This window comes from Mesoplodon densirostris, chromosome 3 (genome assembly GCF_025265405.1).
Source record: "Mesoplodon densirostris isolate mMesDen1 chromosome 3, mMesDen1 primary haplotype, whole genome shotgun sequence".
NCBI lineage: Eukaryota > Metazoa > Chordata > Mammalia > Artiodactyla > Ziphiidae > Mesoplodon > Mesoplodon densirostris.
Window position 1 is genome coordinate 157,022,751 of NC_082663.1, and position 23,075 is coordinate 157,045,825.

At 35.9% G+C, this 23,075-nt stretch overlaps 1 protein-coding gene across 2 annotated transcripts in view; it reads left to right on the forward strand.

Annotated features, from left to right (window-relative positions):
* The window catches only part of LOC132485889 (dual specificity protein kinase CLK4), a 35,773-nt gene extending 20,262 nt beyond the window's left edge, over positions 1-15,511 (forward strand). Inside the window, exons 3-14 of one of the 2 annotated variants that reach the window (XM_060092492.1) lie at positions 831-885; positions 1,066-1,233; positions 2,286-2,376; positions 2,770-2,836; positions 5,784-5,900; positions 5,993-6,159; positions 6,366-6,460; positions 6,711-6,840; positions 9,609-9,691; positions 14,311-14,390; positions 15,112-15,202; positions 15,286-15,511. In XM_060092492.1, the coding sequence (XP_059948475.1) occupies positions 831-885; positions 1,066-1,233; positions 2,286-2,376; positions 2,770-2,836; positions 5,784-5,900; positions 5,993-6,159; positions 6,366-6,460; positions 6,711-6,840; positions 9,609-9,691; positions 14,311-14,390; positions 15,112-15,202; positions 15,286-15,426 (1,285 nt within the window). In that variant the 3' untranslated portion in view covers positions 15,427-15,511. Of the gene's footprint in view, positions 1-830; positions 886-1,042; positions 1,234-2,285; positions 2,377-2,769; positions 2,837-5,783; positions 5,901-5,992; positions 6,160-6,365; positions 6,461-6,710; positions 6,841-9,608; positions 9,692-14,310; positions 14,391-15,111; positions 15,203-15,285 lie in introns of those variants that run through there. The other variant, XM_060092494.1, reaches the window with a different exon arrangement.
* Positions 15,512-23,075: the final 7,564 nt, after the last annotated feature.

A 23,075-nucleotide genomic window follows, 5' to 3' on the forward strand; every position in this document is an offset into this window, starting at 1 on the left:
GGAAGTAGGGGTTTGGGAAATCCTAAGCAAGCAATTACAAGAACCTTTTCTCATTTGAGGGGGATATATTTTAGATATTTTTGGCACATGAAGCAGCCTTCAAAAGCTGTGCTGTCTGTTTCTCAGAAAGAAACAGGAAGCTCGAAATAGAGAAAAGGAGATGGAATAGGTGGTGTGTGTAATAATACTGGCACATACAATAGGATTTAGAATGTGCTCTACAACCATGGCAAATCATTTTCCTTCTAGGGATCTCAGTGTAGTCATCTGTACAATGAAAGGCCTGAAATATATTTAAGATTCCTTTTAGCTCTAATACACCTTTGGTGAAAGAACTCTGTGTGCCAGAGATACCTAACTTACATTAAGAAGGAAAGGAATCCTGTTTTGCCTGCCTCATGTTGTGTATGGCTCTGCAAAAAGGAAGAGAGCTTAGTTACAGATGCATATATCATAAGATTGATGAATTTCAGAAGAGCAGTTTTGTGAATTTTTGGTCTTAACTTTCACCAGAAGGTAAAGGGACACTTAATCAAGTAAACACTGAATATGTTGAATGATTTGACCCAAGGTTTGTTCCTTCATAGCAGTATATATTAATAGAGATATATGTACCCATTTACTTGTTGATTAAAGTAAAATTATTTAAGTTTTGTGAGTTAAATATAAATTCTAATTCATCAATTTGTATTTTTTTCTTTTATTGAGTTAGCTGTTTAAACCAGGAATTCTTGAGAGAATGTTTTATTTTAACCACGTTAAAATGTGGTTAAACGTTATAACGTTCTAGAATGAAGAGAATAATTTTAAATCCTTTAATGTGTTTGCAGTCATTATTTAGGAGCAAGGTTCTTGAATGAGAGATATTATCGGGACCCGAGATACATTTATGAATACAGAAATGACTACTGCAAAAGATATGTTCCTAACATTGATGAATACAGAAATGACTACCGCAAAAGACATGTTCCTAACATGGATGAATACAGAAATGACTACCACAAAAGATATGTTCCTAACATGGATGAATACAGAAATGACTACTGCAAAAGATATGTTCCTAACATGGATGAATACAGAAATGACTACTGCAAAAGATATGTTCCTAGACGTTATCACAGAGACATTGAAAGCAGTTATCGAATCCACTGCAGTAAATCTTCAGTCCGAAGCTGGAGAAGCAGTCCTAAAAGGAAGTGTAATAGACACTGTTCAAGTAATCAGTCACGTTCGGTATGATTGATTTTGTTTTCATTTTGGGTGGATACTTATTTGTGTGTAAAAGCTCTTACTGAGCCAATAAGTTTGAAAAAGTTTATAATACTATATGAATATAATTGTGTTTATATTACTTGAATCCTTAAAGGAAACTTCCAAATTCTTACAACTAATCTGCATTTTTTAGTTAGTCCTCATTGGCCCACATTTACTCATTTTCTGCAGACCAGATCATGAGGTTCTTGATTTTAATGTTAAAAATATTTTTATCTTTTATAACATAATCATACGAAAAGATGAAGCACCCATCTTTTCTTTCATCTTAAACATTTTTTACTTTAAAAGAAACCCCTTTCCCAGTACTTGGAGAGAAATGTAGAAAGTTGCACTGGCGGATACTTACCCTGTGTATAGCACAATCTGCAATTAGTTCCATTGGAGTTCTGAAAGTGGGTGCTGAAGGGGAAATTATTGTCCAGAAAGCCTGCCCTTTTTTTTTTACACTCATGAATCTTCACTTGTTTGCAGTAAACTATGAATTATTATTTTCCTCCCCAAGTTTTCTTCAGTAGAACTATCATTGATTAGATCAAACATTGACATTAGCCTTTATTTTCCCCTTTTATTTTAATAAGTATGTTTAAAAATATTGCTAAGTATCAATTTGAACTAATCTTGACATTTTAAAACATTTTCCTGACAAACTAGGCATCGCAACTCACTGCATAGGCTATTTTATAATGAGATTAATAGATCATGACATTGCATTCTTTAAATTTCAGACTTCAATTAAGTCAGTATTTTAGAGACAATTGTGTTGTTTATTCTATTGCCACTTTAAGTATCTTATCTGAAAATCTTGCCATGTTTTTCTTCTGTAACATAAACTGTGTCCTGTGAATTTCTGGGGACTGAATTTGAAATTGCTCCTGCCAACTGTTCGTGGCCTGGTTCTTATCTGAATGCCTGAATATCTCCCCGCTGAATGAATTGCGTATTCTGCCCTGAATTCACTCTGCTATATTGATTGGCTGGACGATCTTGGTGCTGCCCACTTGCCGTTCCAGAAGAGCCACCAAAGGAAAAGATCCAGGAGTATAGAAGATGATGAAGAGGGTCACCTTATCTGTCAAAGTGGAGACGTTCTAAAAGCAAGATGTATAGAATATTTTTCAACACTTTTTAAAGTTTGCAGACAGAATCTTTTTAAGAATAGTTTGTCAGCGGGGGGGCTAAAGAACTCTTCATTGCTTTTTTGTTTTGTTTTTTGTGGGTTTGTTTGTTCTTTTGTATTTCTTCTTTTCTATAGAGTTTAAATATTTCTACTCTAAAGTTCCAAAATAATCAGTGGAATTTGAGATTAGAGCAAGAAAGATAGCTCTATCTAAATTATTTTTGTAGCAGCTGAAAATAAAATAATTTGAGTGCTGGAACCTTAATTATGCTTTAATAGAGAGCATTTGAAAAAAATCCACACTTAAGCATTCATTATTTGAATAACTGATAATTTGTACTCATGTACTTACACTTCTTTCTCCCTGCTCACTTTAGATGAAATCGTGAACACTTTGGGAGAAGGGGCCTTTGGCAGAGTTGTAGAGTGCATTGATCATGGCATGTAAGTTTGTTGTTTTTCTTTTTTGAACATTCTGATATTTTTGGTGGAGAAGGATCCATAATTTAGATGAAATGGAATTTAAGTGGTAGCTATGTGTTTTCCTAGGAGGTATAAGTATTCAAAAGTTCTTGAACTGTGTATGATTTATTTACCATAAGTATGGATTTTGACCAAGAATGCTGAAAATGTTTATCAGATGGAGTTCATTGAAATTAATGTCAGTGTTCAAGTGAAGACTTTCCAAGAACTTAGGTCCTTAGCTTTCTATAAGAGATTTGGAGTGCTTTACCCTACTTTTGAATTGCAGAGACAATAAATTCGCATGTCTAATCTTCTTGGTTCAAAAACTTTTATTTCCAAAGGATAATATTTGCACGTTAGGGTTAGCTTCTCAAACTATAAATAAATTATATTACTTGAAGCCTACAGAATAAAGTCCAGATTCTTTAATGAGTTATACTAAACTTTTTGTTATTTGAGCCTCTCTGCTTCATTTTCATGTTTTCTTCTAGGACCTCTATTCTGCGATTGCAAATTTTTTTGTAAGTGAACATCTTAAAACAGTTTAGTGGAAACTGCACATTTCTAAACTGACATCTCAACTTTTCATCATAAAATAGTTGAGGATGTAATTTCCAGCTTATTGTAAATGCTGATTTTTTTAAAAAAAAAACATATTTCTCTTTCTAAATATGTTTGGGGGAATCTAAATACAACAGCTTGATACCTCCTGTCATCCATGAATAAACCTTTCTTGAATACTTAGAAATGCTTTATCTTGAACGTAACTTTTACTTCACTTTTCATAAAGAATATTATCCTAAGTGTCTTTTATTATCACCCTTTCCTCTCTATGACAAAAATGTGAACATAAAGTAAAATTTTAAGATATTTTGAAATACTTTGACTTAGGAAAGTTGCTAAGAATTCCCATCTATTCTTCACCCAGATTCCACAAATGTTAACATTTTACAGTGTTTAATCATTCTCTATATTTACATGTTATATGTATTTTCAAGTTTTGCCAGCTTATCTACAACCTGATTCACATTTCACTAGTTGTCCCATTTAGGTCTTTTAAAAATTTCTTGAGGTTCCAAGACTGAGTATTTGAGATATTCCAATGAACAGTATTCAATTGATCAAGTACAAATCTGTTACAAATTTTGATACTTATTAGACCTAAAACATACAATGTAATTGAAAATATATCTTTTATTGAGATGGTTGGGGCCTTGAAAAAATGAGTTCATGTGACCATAGATAAATCTTACTGTTTTAGCATTAAGTTTCCATTTTTCTTTTTTTTAATTGACAAGTAACATGAAAGCTTGTAAGTTTAAGGTGTATAACGTTGGTTTGAAACATTTATATACTGCAATATGATTACTATAGTAGCATTAGCTGACACCATTATCCATTTTTCATTTTTATAACTATTAGCACTGTTCATTTTTATAGCTTATTAGCAATTAGAAAACTTGTCCATATGATGAAATAGATGAGACTAGAAGAAGTTTTGTCAAAGCAGTTTTATAGTAATTCTTTTAAGTCTTGAGATATATGCTATACAACATAGGGAGATAAATCATTAAAAATTTATTTTGATGATTATATATCAGCCCACAACTTCATTGGGACCTTTTCAAAAGAAATGAGTTCAGAATAGGTTTGCTATCCAGCCACTTGAAAAATTTTTGCCTCAAAGACTTTTTTTTCTTTTTTATAAACAGCCTGGGGCACAAACCTTGCCATATTAATTTCACGTGCATGGGGTTCTCTTTTGTAATGTGTGGAGACCATAGTGAAAAATGCAGGGTTGACTGCTGGCTTGTATTGAAGAAGATCAGGTTTAGAAAAGAGGACAGAAGGAAGCTGAAGATTTGGAAATCCTTTTCCTCAAAATCATTTACGGCTTTTTTTTTTTTTGGCCGTGCCACATGGCTTGCGGGATCTCAGCTCCCCGACCAGGGATTGAACCTGGGCCCACGGCAGTGAAAGCTCATGTCTTAAGCCACTGGACCACCAGGGAATTCCCTCTGTACTTTTTAGGAAGTACTACAGATGCCACGGTCTAAAACACGCTGCCCTACATGGTTGCTATTTATACCTATTCGCATCCGTGAATGCACTAAACAGTTTTTTGGCTTGATGACTTATTGATGGTGTCTCCTTTGCCAGAATTATCTAACAAACTGATAGTTGTCTTTCTTCTCTGAAGAAGTCTAAGTTCCCCTACTTCTGATGGTTAGGCTCTTTCTTCTCTCTATTCCTTATACCAGGCACTTCTAACCTTATGATAAGTTGTTCAAGTGTCTGTCTTTTCCATTAGACTGTGAGGTACATGGGACAAGCTCTTTTTAACAGTGATTCCAATGCAACATATGGCACAGTCGGTCTAGCCTGGTAAATGAGTGAATGTTTTCAGCAGTAGTATGTTCAAGTTTTATATTTTTATCCTTTTTTTAAAAAAAACTACTTATAAAATCTAGGTAAATTTAAACTTTTGGAAACAAACATTAACGTTCATAAGTATTAAGAGAAATCATCACTCTGTATAATGTATATTTTGTCAAAATGTTTTGAAAAAATGTTTATAGATCTGCTATAATATATCCTGAAAGATTATTTTAAGGAAATAGCATAGAGTGATTGGTAGTTAATAAGATGATGCTTTAGAGCAGGGGTCCCCAACCCCTGGGCCGTGGACTGGTAGGAACTGGGCCTAACAGCAGGAGGTGAGCAGTGGGAGAGCGAGTGAAACTTCATCTGCTGCTCCCCATAGCTTGCATTACCACCTGAACCATCACACCCTCCCCCCAACCATGGAAAAATTGTCTTCCGTGAAAATGGTCTCTGGTGCCAAAAAGGTTGGGGACAGCTGCTTTAGAGGATACATGTCTTCAACGCCCTTCTGTACTTTTACCATTTTCATTTTGTTTTTAAGGGGTGGCATACATGTAGCAGTGAAAATCATAAAAAGTGTGGGACAATATCGTGAAGCAGCTCATTCAGAAATCGAAGTATTAGAGCATTTAAATAGTACTGATCCCAATAATGTCTTGTAAGTAATAAACTTGGAACTGTGATCCATTATGTTACATGAAATAATCAGAATTCTGTGAACTGAATTATTTTTATTCTGATCTGTTTCAGCCGATGTGTCCAGATGCTAGAATGGTTTGATCATCATGGTCATATTTGTATTGTGTTCGAACTCCTGGGACTTAGTACCTATGATTTCATTAAAGAAAATAGCTTTCTGCCCTTTCAAATTGACCATATCAGGCAAATGGCATATCAGATCTGTCAGTCAATAAATTGTAAGTATACTTGTTATATTTTTAAATACCAGTAAATTAAAGGTTTTATTGGACAAGCAACATATCAAAACATTGTCACTAAAAATGCACATTGCAAGTAAAGATGAAATGACTTTTGATCCCTCACTCTACTACTAATTCTACTTTCCCCCAGTACAGATTAAATTTGTAAGTGAAACTAATAATGTCTTTTTGTTCTTTTGTAGTTTTGCATCATAATCAATTAACCCATACAGATCTGAAGCCTGAAAATATTTTATTTGTGGAGTCTGACTATGTAGTCAAGTATAATTCAAAAATGGTAAGTTACACTTGTTTTAATTTTGGTAGTTGTCTTTAAAATTAATTTAGCTTGGTGATCCTTGGATGAGGAATTTTACCTTTGAGGCTTTTTACATCCTGACGTTTAACCCAAAAAGGGTAATCCTTTGCCTTTCTCATGGAGTTATTTTGAAATTCAAAAAGAGAATTCATGTGCAAGCCTTTTGGATAGTGCTATAAAATATTTCATATCTTTATTTGTCTGTGTGTTTACTTATCTGTATCTCTAGAAACGTGATGAACGCACACTGAAAAACACAGCTATCAAAATTGTTGACTTAGGAAGTGCAACATACGATGATGAACATCATAACACTTTGGTATCTACACGGCATTACAGAGCTCCAGAGGTCATTTTGGGTTAGTAGATACCAGACTTCCTGATATTTTAATTGAAAAAGAGATTTTTTGTTCTCTATAGCTTTTATTGGGGGGCAGGTAGTTGGGGGATAGCTGTAATTTTCTTAGCAGTGTACAGAAAATGTTTTCTGTTTTCATAAAAGCTGTCTGGACATTGCTATAAATAATTTTCCTGAGTGGGAAAAATGTGATATCATCTGTAAAGATATTCCAGGTGGTGGTTCTTTTTGAACAAGTCAGTCTTACAAGATCATAAGAGAACAAGCTGTATTGGCTAAGTACATGAGAGCAGTGTGATTTTGAAGCGATGTGGGCACCTCTTTTCGTCTCATCACAAAGCATGGTGCTGGTGAAAATGCTAAAGATTTGGCTGGCAGACATCTAGATGTAGGGTGGATGGAGGTTAAGAGGAGAAGAAAGAGGGGCTAGTCTAAGAGGAGAGCTTCTTTGATCATCTTTGACATGGGAAAGCATGGAAAGGAAAATTAGTTAAGGTGCAGGGTTTTTCAATATTAATAAAAGGGAACTCAGTGAGGGAGTGCGCATCTTATGCCTCAAAATTTAAAAGTTCGAAACCGAGTCATGTTGATAGAGCAAGGAAGTCAGAGATGGATTTGGGGGCTTGGAGACAGTGGGAAAAATTCAGATCAGGTGATATTGGGAGATAGTTAAATGGTATAAGCATATTACTTTGCCAAAAGTAAGTTTCAACCGAGGTTGGATAGTAAAACATCTTTGTGGAATCAGTCTTTTCCACTTTTTACCTTTTGTCTAAGAGGACTTGGTAGTTGAGAATATGAGTGTGAAAGCAAACTAATGATGTTTACCTAGAGTAAAGAATTAGTAAAAGGGACGGGAAATTAAGAACAGTATGTAGTGCTGGCTAGTAGAACTTTCCATGATGATAGAAATGTTGTATATCTGCACTATCCAACATGGTAGCCATTAGTAGCCACACGTAGACTACTGTGTACTTTCAGTATAGCCAGTGTGACTGAGGAACTGAATTTTAAATGAATTAAACTTTTAGATTTAAATAACCACATGTGGCTAGTGGCTACCACATAGGATAGCACAGGTTTGGAACTCATCTTTGAGACTGATGTTACTAGGATTTCTGCTTAGTATGGTCTGAAAGAAGCTTCTGTGTTGCAGTAGTTTAGAAAGTGTATTCATGGTTGAGGACTGAAGCCTGCAATGAAGGTAAAAGAAAAGAGTGTGGGATGAGATTGTGGACAGAGAGGTATTTTCAGAGCTTAAAAAGAGATAACTTGCTGTGTTTTATCAATATTAAGAAGAAGATTTTTCTCCACATTTTAACATGTGAGGAAACATAAGACAAAACAGCATTTTTTCTTTGTTATTGGTTCATAAAACAGTGGTGTATCTTACAGTTAGTTAATGGCCTCCTCCTAGATTGCGTAAGATACAGTGATTCTTAGTAATAATACACTCCCATGTGTGGCCAGGCTGGGGATAGTTGATATAAATCTGAAATTGGGGTTATTGGTCTTTAGGAAAAGAAATGAACAGATGGGAAGATTAGAAGGGTTCTTTGTGTGTTTGTGAAGTGTTACTCCTGAGGATTAAGGCAGAATTAGGTTGAAGAGGAAGATGTTGTCAGGTGCCACCACTGAGGAGGGCAGTTGGTCTCATGTCTTGGGTGTTGGTAGTAAACAGAAGTTGGTAAAAGTGAATGATGTGAAATTCCAAAGAGTATGAGAGCTGAGCCATAAGAGAATGAGGTAGTTTACAGTCACTTGGGAGAAAGCTGGACTGGGAGACAGGAGTCGCTGGAAAAGAAAACTTTCACCTTAGATCCAAGCTCTATCATTTGCAGATTTTGTATGTGTTACTGTAAGTAGAAACCATGCTCCATTATCCTTTTGTTCAAGCGATAAGTACCATGAGGGTTAACAAAAATGGCTAAATCATAGTCAAGTTCCTTGAATATATTGTTTCTTCCTTTGTCTTTAAATTCAGTAATGTTACTGAAAGTAATTGAAATGTCTTTTAAAGTAGGTTTTATTTGTACATTTTTTTTTATTAAAAACTTAATCTTTAAAAAGTTAAAACATCTGTATGGTTTACTCTTTTCCTTTCTAAACAGATAGAGAGTTAAGGCTACGTGTTTTTTTCTTTTCTGAATAATGTTACTATTGAGAATTCTGAAGGAGAAAATATATGATCATGTATAGACAATCTGAAAGTACATATATAGATACCTCTCTATGTGAACTTTAAATATCTGTATAATTCTGCTTATGGGTGACACTGCTTATAATAGCCATTATAATTCTTACATAATTTATGTGACACTACTAGTTCTTTTAATGGAAGAAATAAACTCAGATATCAAGCTGATGGTAATTGCTAAGGGGTTAGTAATTACACTCTGAGGATAATTATTGACCTATGTTTGCACTAATAAAATGTAAAATTTCATAGAACAACCGTTAAGTGGGTATAACAGTGCTCCTCATTGCACAAGCAATTCAGAGACTATGGAATATTTGCTAACCCCTCTTACTTTCCATAAAATGCCTCCTCCCCCAGGTTAAGATACTGTAATTTGATACAAGGATATGGAGGAGTCTGAAAGCATACTGAATAATGTTTGATATAAAACTAAAAATGTAAACCCTGAATTTACTCTCATATTGTCCTAAATGGGCTATATAAAGAGAGCACCCACATAGGAAAAGATATTGTGTATTGGCAATTAAAAATTGTTGCATACTAAAATGTTTGGTTTTGTTTTTAAATAGCTTTAGGTTGGTCTCAGCCATGTGATGTTTGGAGCATAGGTTGCATTCTTATTGAATATTACCTTGGTTTCACAGTCTTTCAGGTATGTATTTAGTAAATGTTACTTACTGATTCATAATGAGCTTTAATGTTAAAGGCATGTTAAAGTTTTTGTTTCCATATTGGAAAGTTGCCATAGTGTCATTATTCTTAAGATGTAAACTTCCATGTGCAAAATAGTCATCCTTCTCTAAAACCATAGTTGAATGAAATACTCTCAGTGAATGATCATAATTCATTCTGCATGTGGACCTTTTAAACACATGGTCCATATTGACTTCATATGATCCATTTGATTGTGATGCTCCTTCATAAATTTACATTAGTGTTACTATGGTCAGTTTTAATTCAGCTCTGGTTATGTTGCACTTTTATTAAAAGAATTCAGAAACAGTAAGTTGTATTAAGCATGTATGACACCCTAGGCACATTTCTAAGCACTGTGTGTATAAACATGAAAAGACAGCATCTCTCTCCTCAAGGAAGACATACACAGGATAGACATGGGAAAACGTACAGTACAATGTGATACTTGCTATAATGGAACAATGTAGAAGGGAACCCAGAAAAGGTGAACGGTTAAGTTTCCTTAGAGAAGGCATCACCGAGGAGTAGGGAGTTTAATCCAAGCTATAAGGAAGAGTAAGAGTTTGTCAGAAAACTAGAGTGTGTGATGGCCATATCAGGAAGAAATGGTATTCATAAATGCAAGAGGCATAAAGGAAGCTACTCTAGTTTAGGAAGGATGAATAGTACTGCCGGAGTGTCTTGGATAAATAGGAAAATGGTGTCAGTAGGCAAGTACTGATTCATAGTGGACTTGTTTGCCATAGAAAGGTATTTATTTTATCCTAGGTGTCAGTGGTTTCCAAATGCAGACTGGGCTAAAATGAAAATAATTTTGTAGGATTGCCATTCTGGCTTTCATTTAGAAATTATCTCTCCTGTTTTTTTGGTATTAAAATGTTCTTTCTATGAAATGATAATAGTTATTGGCATACTTGGCAGAACAAAAAGGAGAAAATGTTATTTAGGTCTCTACTTGTTTTCCTCATAATTTTGCTTATGTCGGAAAACGAAAAGTCTTGAAAGCTTCAAGTGGTGTAACCATTGGAGAACTTTAAGAGGGTTGTGATTTGATCAAGGTGTGTTGTTGGATGGGGTGAGGGTGGTTAGGAAGTTCCTGGCTAATACTGTCAAGGTTGCTTTGAGGTTATGGCAATGCAGGATGAGGAGGGAGGAAGCTGTGATGAATTATAAGTCACTTAGGTGGCTGTTGCAGAATATATGTGTTCACTGCTATGGGGCACCTCACCAAACTTCTGTCTACTCCGTAGAGATCTGTTAAAAGTACTCTGAGTTTGTAGACAAGTTTGATATCTAGAACATAGCTGTCGGACATTTCTAGGGGGTGGTGTCTGGTTTTGTGGTAGTAAGCTATAGGGTCAAGGAAAAAGTTGAGCACAGTGCATGCTTTCTTCATTCTTTTTTTTTCTATTTTTTTTTATTAGTTTCTGCTTTATAACAAAGTGAATCAGTCATACATATACATCTGTTCCCACATCCCATCCCTCATGCATCTCCCTACCTCCCACCCTCCCCATCCCTCCCCTCCAGGCAGTCACAAAGCACCGAGCTGATCTCCCTGTGCTCTGCGGCTGCTTCCCACTATCTATCTACCCTACGTTTGGTAGTGTATATATGTCCATGCCTCTCTTTCGCTTTGTCACAGCTTACCCTTCCCCCTCCCCATATCCTCAAGTCCATTCTCAAGTAGGTCTGTGTCTTTATTCCCGTTTTACCCCTAGGTTCTTCATGACATTTTTTTTCTTATATTCCATATATATGTGTTAGCATACGGTATTTGTCTTTCTCTTTCTGACTTACTTCACTCTGTATGACAGACTCTAGGTCTATCCACCTCATTACAAATAGCTCAGTTTCGTTTCTTTTTATGGCTGAGTAATATTCCATTGTATATATGTGCCACATCTTCTTTATCCATTCATCCGATGATGGGCACTTAGGTTGTTTCCAGCTCCGGGCTATTGTGAATAGAGCTGCAATGAACATTTTGGTACATGTCTCTTTTTGAATTATGGTTTTCTCAGGGTATATGCCTAGTAGTGGGATTGCTGGATCATATGGTAGTTCTATTTTTAGTTTTTTAAGGAACCTCCATACTGTTCTCCATAGTGGCTGTACCAATTCACATTCCCACCAGCAGTGCAAGAGTGTTCCCTTTTCTCCACACCCTCTCCAGCATTTATTGTTTCTAGATTTCTTGATGATGGCCATTCTGACTGGTGTGAGATGATATCTCATTGTAGTTTTGATTTGCATTTCTCTAATGATTAATGATGTTGAGCATTCTTTCATGTGTTTATTGGCAGTCTGTATATCTTCTTTGGAGAAATGCCTATTTAAGTCTTCTGCCCATTTTTGGATTGGGTTGTTTGTTTTTTTGCTATTGAGCTGCATGAGCTGTTTATAAATTTTGGAGATTAATGCTTTGTCAGTTGCTTCATTTGAAAATATTTTCTCCCATTCTGAGGGTTGTCTTTTGGTCTTGTTTATGGTTTCCTTTGGTGTGCAAAAGCTTTGAAGTTTCATTAGGTCCCATGTGTTTATCTTTGTTTTTATTTCCATTTCTCTAGGAGGTGGGTCCAAAAGGATCTTGCTGTGATTTATGTCATAGAGTGTTCTACCTATGTTTTCCTCTAAGAGTTTGATAGTTTCTGGCCTTACATTTAAGTCTTTAATCCATTTTGAGCTTATTTTTGTGTATGGTGTTAGGGAATGATCTAATCTCATACTTTTACATGTCCCTGTCCAGTTTTCCCAGCACCACTTATTGAAGAGGCTGTCCTTTCTCCACTGTACATTCCTGCCTCCTTTATCAAAGATAAGTTGGCCATATGTGCGTGGGTTTATCTCTGGGCTTTCTATCCTGATCCACTGATCTATCTTTCTGTTTTTATGCCAGTACCACACTGTCTTAATTACTGTAGCTTTGTAGTATAGTCTGAAGTCAGGGAGCCTGATTCCTCCAGCTCCTTTTTTCGTTCTCAAGATTGCTTTGGCTATTCGGGGTCTTTTGTTTTTCCAAACAAATTTTGAAATTTTTTGTTCTAGTTCTGTGAAAAATGCCAGTGGTAGTTTGATAGGGATACAGATGGAGAGATATACCATGCTCCTGGATTGGAAGAATCAATATTGTGAAAATGACTCTACTACCCAAAGCAATCTACAGATTCAATGCAATCCCTATCAAACTACCACTGGCTTTCTTCATTCTGATACATATAAAATCCTTCAGATGGTTTTATGATTGTAAATCATTCTGAGATCTTAAGCGTCGATGATTAACTTTGGTTTGAGATGTGGTTTATATTTTAATTCCACCCTCCAAAATAGTCTTCAACTAAGGAACTTTTTGAAGATAATGGAGCTTGTATTATTTATTCCTGTCATGACTTAAGAACATTTTGAAAGCAGTGTGCTAGGCACAGTAGTTAATGGATTTAAAAAGCATTGCACATAGACTCTGCTCTTCAGAGCAAGGATTGGCAAGCTATATCCTATCTGATGCCTGCTTTAAAAAATGAAAAAGAATATGTGGTGGAGACCATCTGTGACCATCCAAGCCTAAAATATTTACTATCTGGTCCTTTATAGAAGAAGCTTTCCAGCCTCTGCTTAGGAGTGTACCATTTAGTTTAACAATTTATTCTACTTTAGCCAAAGCTCTGTTACTGTGTAATTTAAGAATATGAGTTTTGACTTGGGTTCACAGCTCAGGTTTCCTCCTTGATGAGCTATATGAACTTGAGCTAGTATCTTAACCTCTTTGAAAGTTATGTTCCCACATTCCTAGCTCAAGGTGGTTGTAAGAATTATTGGGACTGTATTTTTATTGTCTAGGATTAGTGTTACAAAGTTGCTATCCATTGGGTAATGGAGGTTAGTTAAGCAACTGATAAAATGAGTAGCCAGGTTTTTGGTAATCTTCCCAGTCATCCCTCAGTTAAACAGTGCAAGTAATACAAATAAGGAAAAACTGTTCTGTTTTACATTAAACAAATTATTCGAACATTGTAAATCAACTGTACTTCTGTAAAATATACTTAAAAAGTTGTTCCTCAATCAGCTATACAAACCTTACCAATTCATTTCAGAAATCAGACAATCAGTGTAGCTCATTCAGTTTTATTCCATCTTTGAAGTAGAGTGTAATATAAATTGTATAGCTGTCTAATCTAGTCCTTTTATGGAAACACTATTTTCTTTTTTTTTCTTAACATTTATTTATTTACTTTTTTTTGGGTTGCATTGGGTCTTCATTCCAGCACGTGGGCTTCTCTCTTGTTGCGGTACATGGGTTTTCTCTCTCCACTTGTGGTGTGTGGGTTCCAGAGTGTGTGGGCTCTGTAGTTTGTGCCTCGCGGGCTCTCTTGTTGTGGTGGGCAGGCTTAGTTGCCCCGCAGCGTGTGGGATCTTAGTTCCCCGACCAGGGAGCGAACCACGTCCCCCGCATTGGAAGGTGTATTCTCTACCACTGGACCACCAGGGAAGTCCCGGAAACACTGTTTTCTTGTGTTTTCCTTTTATGTGCATGTAGGGAAATGGAAAGTGCTAAGTTTCTTTTTTCTATTTTTTTAGACTCATCATAGTAAAGAACACCTGGCAATGATGGAACGTATATTAGGACCCATACCAACACACATGATTCAGAAAACAAGGTATGCTTTTTAAGATTAAAGTCCTTATTGGGTACATGCAGTGGCCTATATTCAAACTATAGAAAACCCATCTTTGTTGTTATTGCTTATTCCAAAGACTGTAGATTTTGAATTTTTTTTCATGAAGTCAAGTTTTTGAAAAGTAATGCAATATTTACTTTGTGATCCAGTAAATAAAGTGGTGGTTTTATACTCAAGTTAACCTTTGCATAAATGTTTTCCTAGGTTGATTTAAAAATAATACATAGAGTAGTAAAAAGAGCTTGATTTTGGAGTCCTATCTAAATTTGAATTCCAGACTGTTGCAAACCACATGTACGTCTTTGGACAAGAATACTATAAGTGGTTTCAAAACATAGCTTCACCGCAGAAGTCATCCAGGGAATTGTTAACGATTTCTAGCCCCATTCCAGATCTAGTGAAATCAGAATTTACAGGAATGGATCTAGGAACCTCTGTTTTTGAAGCTGGCATTGTTTCACATATGGTACAACTTAGGTGGGATACTAAAATTTCAGAGGGCACAAGTTTAGGAAAAATACCATATAAGGTATCCGATATAATTATTGCTGAGATTTTTAGAAATTGTATGTTTATGTATATATAGAGAGATGTCTATGGTTCCATCTTTTCCCCCAATCCCCTGTTTGGGGCAGGGTAAGAATGTGGGTTTTGGGTTTTTTTTTTCTTAAAATTTAATCCAGACTTCTCTTTCCTATAGGAAACAGAAGTATTTTCATCATAATCAGCTGGATTGGGAGGAACATAGTTCTGCTGGTAGATATGTTACGAGACGCTGCAAACCATTAAAGGTAAAACAAAACAAAAAAACAAAAAAAAACTGTTTTAACTATATTTTATTGTCTTTCTTAAACAAAGTCATTTTTCCCCTCAGGAATTTATGCTCTGTCATGATGAAGAACATGAGAAACTGTTTGACCTGATTCAAAGAATGTTAGAATATGATCCAGTAAAAAGAATTACCTTGGATGAAGCATTGCAGCATCCTTTCTTTGACTTATTAAAAAAGAAATAAAATGGAAATCAGTGGTCTTACTATACTTCTCTAGAAGAGATTATTTAAGACTGTGTCAGTCAACTCTAAACATTCTAATATTTTTATAAACCTTAAATTATTTTGTACAGTTAAGTGTAAATGCTGTATGTTTTGTATCAATTGCATAATTATCTTGTTAAGCAAATATGGTATTGAAAATGAATGAAATATAAAAGCTAAAATTAATTTTCCTTTTTTGAGATGAATTACCATTTTTAAAGACCTTTGGAATATCCTTTGTGTCCAGTGATAAATGTGATTGATCTTGCCTTTTTGTACATGCAGGTTGACTCTTGGAAGTGATTTTTGTGTTTTGTTTTTTGTTTTGTTTTTTTGAGTAAAAGGAAATCTTGACTACTTCATTCTTAAATGAATATTCTTTATTTACCTCAAATTTTCCTTAACTTTAAAAGATTTTTCTATAATTGTTGAACAGGTAATAAGTTTTATTAACTTTAGGTAGTCAGGTATTAGAAATCAAAACCCATAGGAACTGTTTGCTGTTGGAATTTCATTAAATTGTAAGTATTGTGTTCTGTTTCATTGGGTGATGTCAGTGGTGGTAAGTAGCATTCATGGAAAGACATCCAACTTGTGCATCGTAATAGATTAATAAAACCACATACACACTTCGTTTAAGATTAAAGTCTAACTGGAAAGTTAGCTTGGAAAGTCCTGTTTTCCAATGGTTATTTATGTAGTTAGTCACAAACGTAGAAATAGGAATTCTGATGACTGAGGTTTTTGTTTTTAATGCCAAATCTTTAGGAGTCTAGAAATTGTCCAATATCTGTCTCCTTACCATATGAAGTATAAATACTTAAACCTCAGCCTATGAGACTTTATGGTTATTATTAAACAATTTGTATTTATGTTACTGTTTACTGGAAAACAAAAAAAGATGATTTGATCGGAGAACACTTGGGAAGAAAACTGCAGAAATTTCCAGACCCTGATTGGTTAACATAATGAACTTTTTGTTTGTCTGAAGGTATTTTTTCTGTTTACCTGTTTACACATGAAAAACTAAATGGTAGGGGCTTCCCTAGTGGCACAGTGGTTGAGAGTCCACCTGCCGATGCAGGGGACATGGGTTCGTGCCCCGGTCCGGGAGGATCCCACATGCCGCAGAGCAGCTAGGCCTGTGAGCCATGACCTCTGAGCCTGCGCGTATGAAGCCTGTGCTCCGCAACAGGAGAGGCCACAACAGTGAGAGGCCCACGTACCACAAAAAAACAAACAAACAAACAAAACTACATGGTAAATGCTAATTTAGTAAAAAAAAAAAAACTCAAAAACTATTGATCAGTCTGCCAGGTAAAGATATTTTTTGTTGTAGAATTCATGATTGCTTATCCAGATAAAGTTTTTTGTTAATAGTAATCCCATTTCTGAAGTGCATTACCAAAGATTTGAGTTTTATCTGTATTCTGAACATAAAATGCATGTAATTTTTTGGTATGACAAATGGTGATACCAAGTGGGTTTCTCTACATGATCCGCTGGTAGCATTTGCACATATAGTAAAGCTATGTTCCTGAAGTTGACTAGGAATTTAAGAAAGCTGAAATAAGTTTTGCCATAGAATCACTGCATAAATTATTCTTAGGCCTCTGATGCAGTCCACATATAGTTCAACTATGTTATATGTTATAAGGTTTTTTAAAGGAGCATGTGATGTAAAGAAATGGTTTTTCTTTTACACAGCAATCTTGTTATAGAGATGAAGAAGTCAGCCATCCTTTATTTTCCTCTCCATTTCCATACTGCTAGTTCCACTGTACTACCTAAGCCTCCTGACCTTTCCCTACAAGTGCTCCAAGTTCTCAAATTAATGTTTACTTTCTCCCCCATCAGAAACTCATTCCTTTGGAGTAGCTGATCTCAGGATATAGGAGGAAAGAAAACTATCCACACTCTTTCTTACTAAGAAGTTAATGATTGCTAACCCCTTTGCCTGCTGAAAAGTATTTACATTCTTCACTAAGGGTATTTGCTAGTTCCCAGGCCTAACTCATGGAAGTTTAGGAATTAAAGTGAAACTTCAGTGAATTAGGTAGCATAGAAGAAACGTTTAGTGGTGAGGATGGTACCTCTGGTATCATATGAGTGTCTCCTGCTAACCTTCCTTCCCATCTTCTGTGAACTCTCAGGTTCCTACTCTTATTTGCCTTTTTCCTTGTACTTCTGGACTCAATTTCTGAAAGTGCCAGGTTTTTATTTGACAGTGTTGGGAGCTTCAGCACTAACAGGAAAGGTTTAGAATGGCCAGTGTATAAATATGGATCGTTTGTAACTGGGTATTTTCCCTCATGATTTGATGTCTCATAGTTTACTATTTCTTGAAATTCCATTGACGTCAAACCTAGTTTTAAAAGTGCAGCTAAATAGGTTATTTCCAGTGTTTTCTGCTACTGCTTATTTGCTCAGGTGTTCTCATCCATGCATTCATCAAAATTTTTGGAGTAGACGAATAAAATTGACTTATGCAGTTGACAGTAGAAAAGTACCCAGTGGAGTTTTGTAGTTCGTACAGCTGAAAACAATTCCTCTGAATAATCTTGAAGGGCTTGATGCTAGAGAAATTAGAAATGACTCAGCCACGACTCCTAATAATTGCGGCTGAATTGTGACTTAAACTCAGGTATCCTAGATTCTAGCATTGTGCCTTCTTGTGATAATACACCTTACTGAGTTAAAAACTTCAGTTTGATTCTTGTTCATGGTTCTGTGAAATGGGATGAAATGAATGTAATGGCTAATAGTTTAATTACTTGGATTCCATTTTTCTCACGTTTTTCTTTAGTCGTTGATACATAGCTTCAACCATCAAAATGGTTACAATGGTATGATAATTTGAAAATATACTCTGTTTTAAGTAGATAGACAGATAACCTATATTTAAACTTATCTTGACATCCTGGAATGAAGAAACACTTTGTCAGTTAGTGGCCTGGCTTTTTAACTCATTTCCAGTTTGAAATTTCTGATTCCCACAAAATTTGGTGCAAGTAAGATATTTTAAATTTAAAGATCCAGGGACTTCCAGGGTGGTGCAGTGGTTAAGAATCCACCTGACAATGCAGATGACGCAGGTTCGAGCCCCGGTCCGCGAAGATCCCACATGGTGGAAGCACCTAAGTTGGTGTGCCACAACTGCTGAGCCTGAGCTCTAGAGCCCGAGAGCCACAACTACTGAGCCCATGTGCTGCAAGTACTGAAGACCGCATGCCTAGAGCCTGTGCTCCACAAGAGAAGTCACCACAATGAGAAGCCTCCACACCGCAACGAAGAGTAGCCCCCACTCACCGCAACTAGAGAAAGCCCACACGCAGCAATGAAGACCCAACCGAGCCAAAAATAAATAAGTTTTAAAAAATTTGTAAATTTGAACATCTAGTACTTCGTTTAACAAGCTGCATTTTTAGGGAATTCCCTAGTGGTCCAGTGGTTAGGACTCTGCTTCCACTGCAGGGGGCACTGGTTCAATCACTGGTCAGGGAACTAAGATCCCACATGCCAAGCAGCCAACAACAAAAAAAGGCAACCTTTTCAAATAGAACAGAAGAATTCATGAGTCTTTAACAGTATTCATAGTGTCAGTAATGGTTGGCTTAGTAGATTGCACGTTTGCAAATAAATAGGTAGAAACAATTTTAATTCTTAAAAGAGTTGATCAAATGATCAATTAGTTGGTTAATTGGTTTTATTTTTTCCATATTTTCATAGAGGGAAGGTAAAGTTTTAAGTCAGGTTGGCTTTACAACTCCTTGGCCAGTCTAGCCTTTGCGGCCAGTTTTATGTTAGTGATTTTTTAAAATAAAATGCAAAAGTTGAATAATGAACCTCTAAATATATATAGCCCAGCTTAAAAAATCAAAAGCATTTTGCAAATTTTGTTTCATCAGTTCCCCAACTTATTTTCCTGTTGCATTTAAGTACAAATGTCATTTAACATTTCATCCATATTTCTTTACTGTATATCTTTTACCATGAGTTTCTAATGCGAGTATCACACCTAACAAAATAATTCCTTATCTGGTAGGGTCTATAAACTTTCATGATTGTCTAAAGAGTTATTTTAAGTTAGTTTGAATCAGTACCAAGTCAGGGTCCACACATAGCTAATTTGTCTCAGATCTCTTAATCACTATGTGCCTTTTTGTCCTCTCTTTATTTCTTTGCTAATTGAAACTTGGTCATTTGTCTTTAGAGAATTTCCCATATTCAATATTTCATTGGAGTGGTGTCCTTTCCTCTAGTCCCCACTTATCCTGTAAACTGATAGTTAATGAAGTTTTTTTATAGTATTCCTTCTGATAAATACAGAAGGGATGTTAGAAATACACTGTGTTGCTACTCTTTATGAAATACTATATTTGGGCACCAATCATCAGTGGATGCTAAAACCATGAGGGGAAAACTGATGGAGAACTTTAAAATGAAGGGATCAGGCTGAACCTCAGGTTGGCAACCAGATAGATGTGTTGATATGCGTCTGAGGTGATGCAATAGGAAATACACAGCACCTGTGGGGTATCACTGCCTTTAAAACAAAAACATTGAAATTGGATCTAGTCAAGCCTGTAGATTGAAATTGAAATACAAAGAATCATCCCGACCCTTTTTGTTCATTTCTTACCTGTCTGTTAATTCTTTGGGGTAGCAGTTCAATGAACTAAAAGAGCTCAGACTTCTTACCAGCATGGTTTCAACTTTAGTCCTAGGTCTTCTCTGTGTTTGGAGGAGTAAGTTACTTTAAAGTAACTGTACTTCCTTACTTGGAATTACTGAAGGATAATATCTGTTATCTAATAGCCAATGCAGGGGACACAGTTTTAATCCCTGGTCCGGGAAAATCCCACATGCCACGGAGGAACTAAGCCCGTGCGCCACAACTTCTGAGCCCACGCACTGCAACTACTGAAGCCCATGCACCTAGAGCCCGTGCTCTGCAACAAGAGAAGCCACAACAGTGAGAAGCCCATGCACCACAACTAGAGAAAGCCCGCACTCAGCAACAAAGACCCAACACAGCCAAAAATTTAATTTTTTTTTAATCTAGCAGATTACCTGGCTTTTAGTAGACCCACTAGTAAATAGCAGTTATGTACTTTGTTTTCTATAAATGCTTTAACCCCTAGTAAATAGCAGTTACTTTGCTTTCTATAAATGCTTTAACCCAGGTGACTTCATTTTTTTAAATTTTCCCAGTAATGTTGGTTGTTCCTCTTTAGGGCACCAGGAATTACAAAACTATCAAGAATTCTACTTTTTTTTTCTTTTTTTTTTTTTCTTCGGTACGCGGGCCTCTCACTGTTGTGCCCTCTCCCGTTGCAGAGCACAGGCTCTGGACGCACAGGCTCAGTGGCCATGGCTCACGGGCCTAGCCGCTCCGCGGCATGTGGGATCTTCCTGGACTGGGGCACAAACCCGCGTCCCCTGCATCGACAGGCGGACTCTCAACCACTGCGCCACCAGGGAAGCCCAAGAATTCTACTTTTGACTACCTATCATAGCAGTTTTTATTGTGACATTTCACTGAAACTGGAAGGGGGAATAGAATTTTCAAAGAATTTTCAAAGAATTTTTCTTTTTTTAACCAATCAAGAATGGTCAACTATTCAGATATATTTTCTTATATTCACTCCTTTCCTGGTTTTAGTTTGTTTTTAAATGTTGCAATTCTGGGGAGAAGTTATATATAATTAAAAGACTTTAACTTAGATTTAATTGTAAAGGGACAATTTGTTGTCCCTTTGGGATATTTAATACTAAATCCTAAATATCCCAAAGGAGCAGACACCTCATAGGTCTAGTTCTTTAGGTACTATCAACAGCAGTTACATGTAATGAGATTAAAGATTAATTGTATATTTGGAGGAGTTCCCATGCACCCCCTCCTCCCAGTGACGTAAAATGTTTCCCATTACAAATATAAATGAAAATTAAGGTATTTTTTAACTTAAAAAAAAAACAGTGCTCCTTTTTTTAATCTTGAGCTTTGAATTTTATTTTTATTGAAGTATTAGTTTCAAGTATACAGCAAAGTGATTCAGTAATATATATACATATATATGTGTGTATATATATATATTCCTTTTCAGATTCTTTTCCATTATAGGTTACTACAAGATATTGAATATAGTTCGCAGTGCTATACAGTAGGTCCTTGTCATTTATTTTATATATAGTAGTGTGTATCTGTTAATCCCAAACTCCTAATTTATCCCTACCCCACTTCCCCTTTGGTAACCATTTATTTTCTATGTCTGTGAGTCTATTTCTGTTTTGTACATAAGTTCATTTGTATCATCTTTTTAGATTCCACATATAAGTGATATCATGATATTTTTCTTTGACTTATTCACTGAGTATGATAAGCTCTAAGTCCATCCATGTTGCTGCAAATGCCATTTTTCATTCCTTTTTCATGGCTGAGTAATATTCTAGTGTGTGTGTGTGTGTGTGCGTGTGTGTGTGCGTGTGTGTGTGTGTGTGTATCCACTCATCTGTCGATGGACACTTTGGTTGCTTCCATGTCTTGGCTATTGTTAATAGTGATGCTATGAACATTGGGGTGCATGTATCCTTTCAAATTAGAATTCATTTTCATCTTTTCTGGGTATATGCCCAGGAGTGGGATTGCTGGATCATATGGTAGTTCTAGTTTAGTTTTTTGAGAAACCTCCATGCTGATTTCCATAGTGGTTGCACCAAATTATGTTCCCACCAACAGTGTAGGAGGGTTCCCTTTTCTCCACACCCTCTCCAGCATTTATTTTTTGTAAACTTTTTGATGATGGCAATTCTGACTGGTGGAGGTGATACCTCAGTAGTTTTGATTTGCGTTTCTCCAATAATTAGCAATGCTGAGCATCTTTTTGTGTGCCTGTTGGCCATCTGGATGTCTTCTTTGGAGAAATGTCTATTTAGGTCCATTTTTTGATGGGGTAGTTGGGTTTTTTGTTATTGAGTTGTACGAGCTGTTTGTATATTTTGAAACTTAAGCCCTTGTTGGTCACATCATTTGCAAATATTTTCTCCTAGTCCATAGGTTGTATTTTTGTTTTGTTTATGGTTTCCTTTGCTGTGCAAAAGCTTATAAGTTTGATTAGGTCCCATTTGTTTATTTTTGCTTTTATTTCTTTTGCCTTGGGAGGCTGTCCTAAGAAAACATTGCTATGATTTATGTCAGAGAATGTTTTGCCTATGTTCTCTTGTAGGAGTTTTATGGTGTCATGTCTTATATTTAAGTCTTTAAGCTATTTTGAGTTTATTTTTTTGTATAGTGTTCTAACTTCATTGATTTACTTGCAGCTGACTGTCCAGCTTTCCCAACACCACTTGCTGAAGAGACTGCCTTTTCTCCATTGTATATTCTTGCCTCCTTTGTCGAAGATTAATTGACCATAAGTGGGTGGGTTTATTTCTGGGCTATGTATTCTGTTCCATTGATCCATGTCTTTTTTTGTGCCCATACCACACTGTTTGGATTACTGTAGCTTTTGTAGTATTGTCTGAATTCTGGGAGGGTTATGCCTCCAGCTTTGTTCTTTTTCCTCAGGATTGCTTTGGCAAATCTGGGTCTTTTGTGGTTCTGTATAAATTGTAGGATTATTTATTCT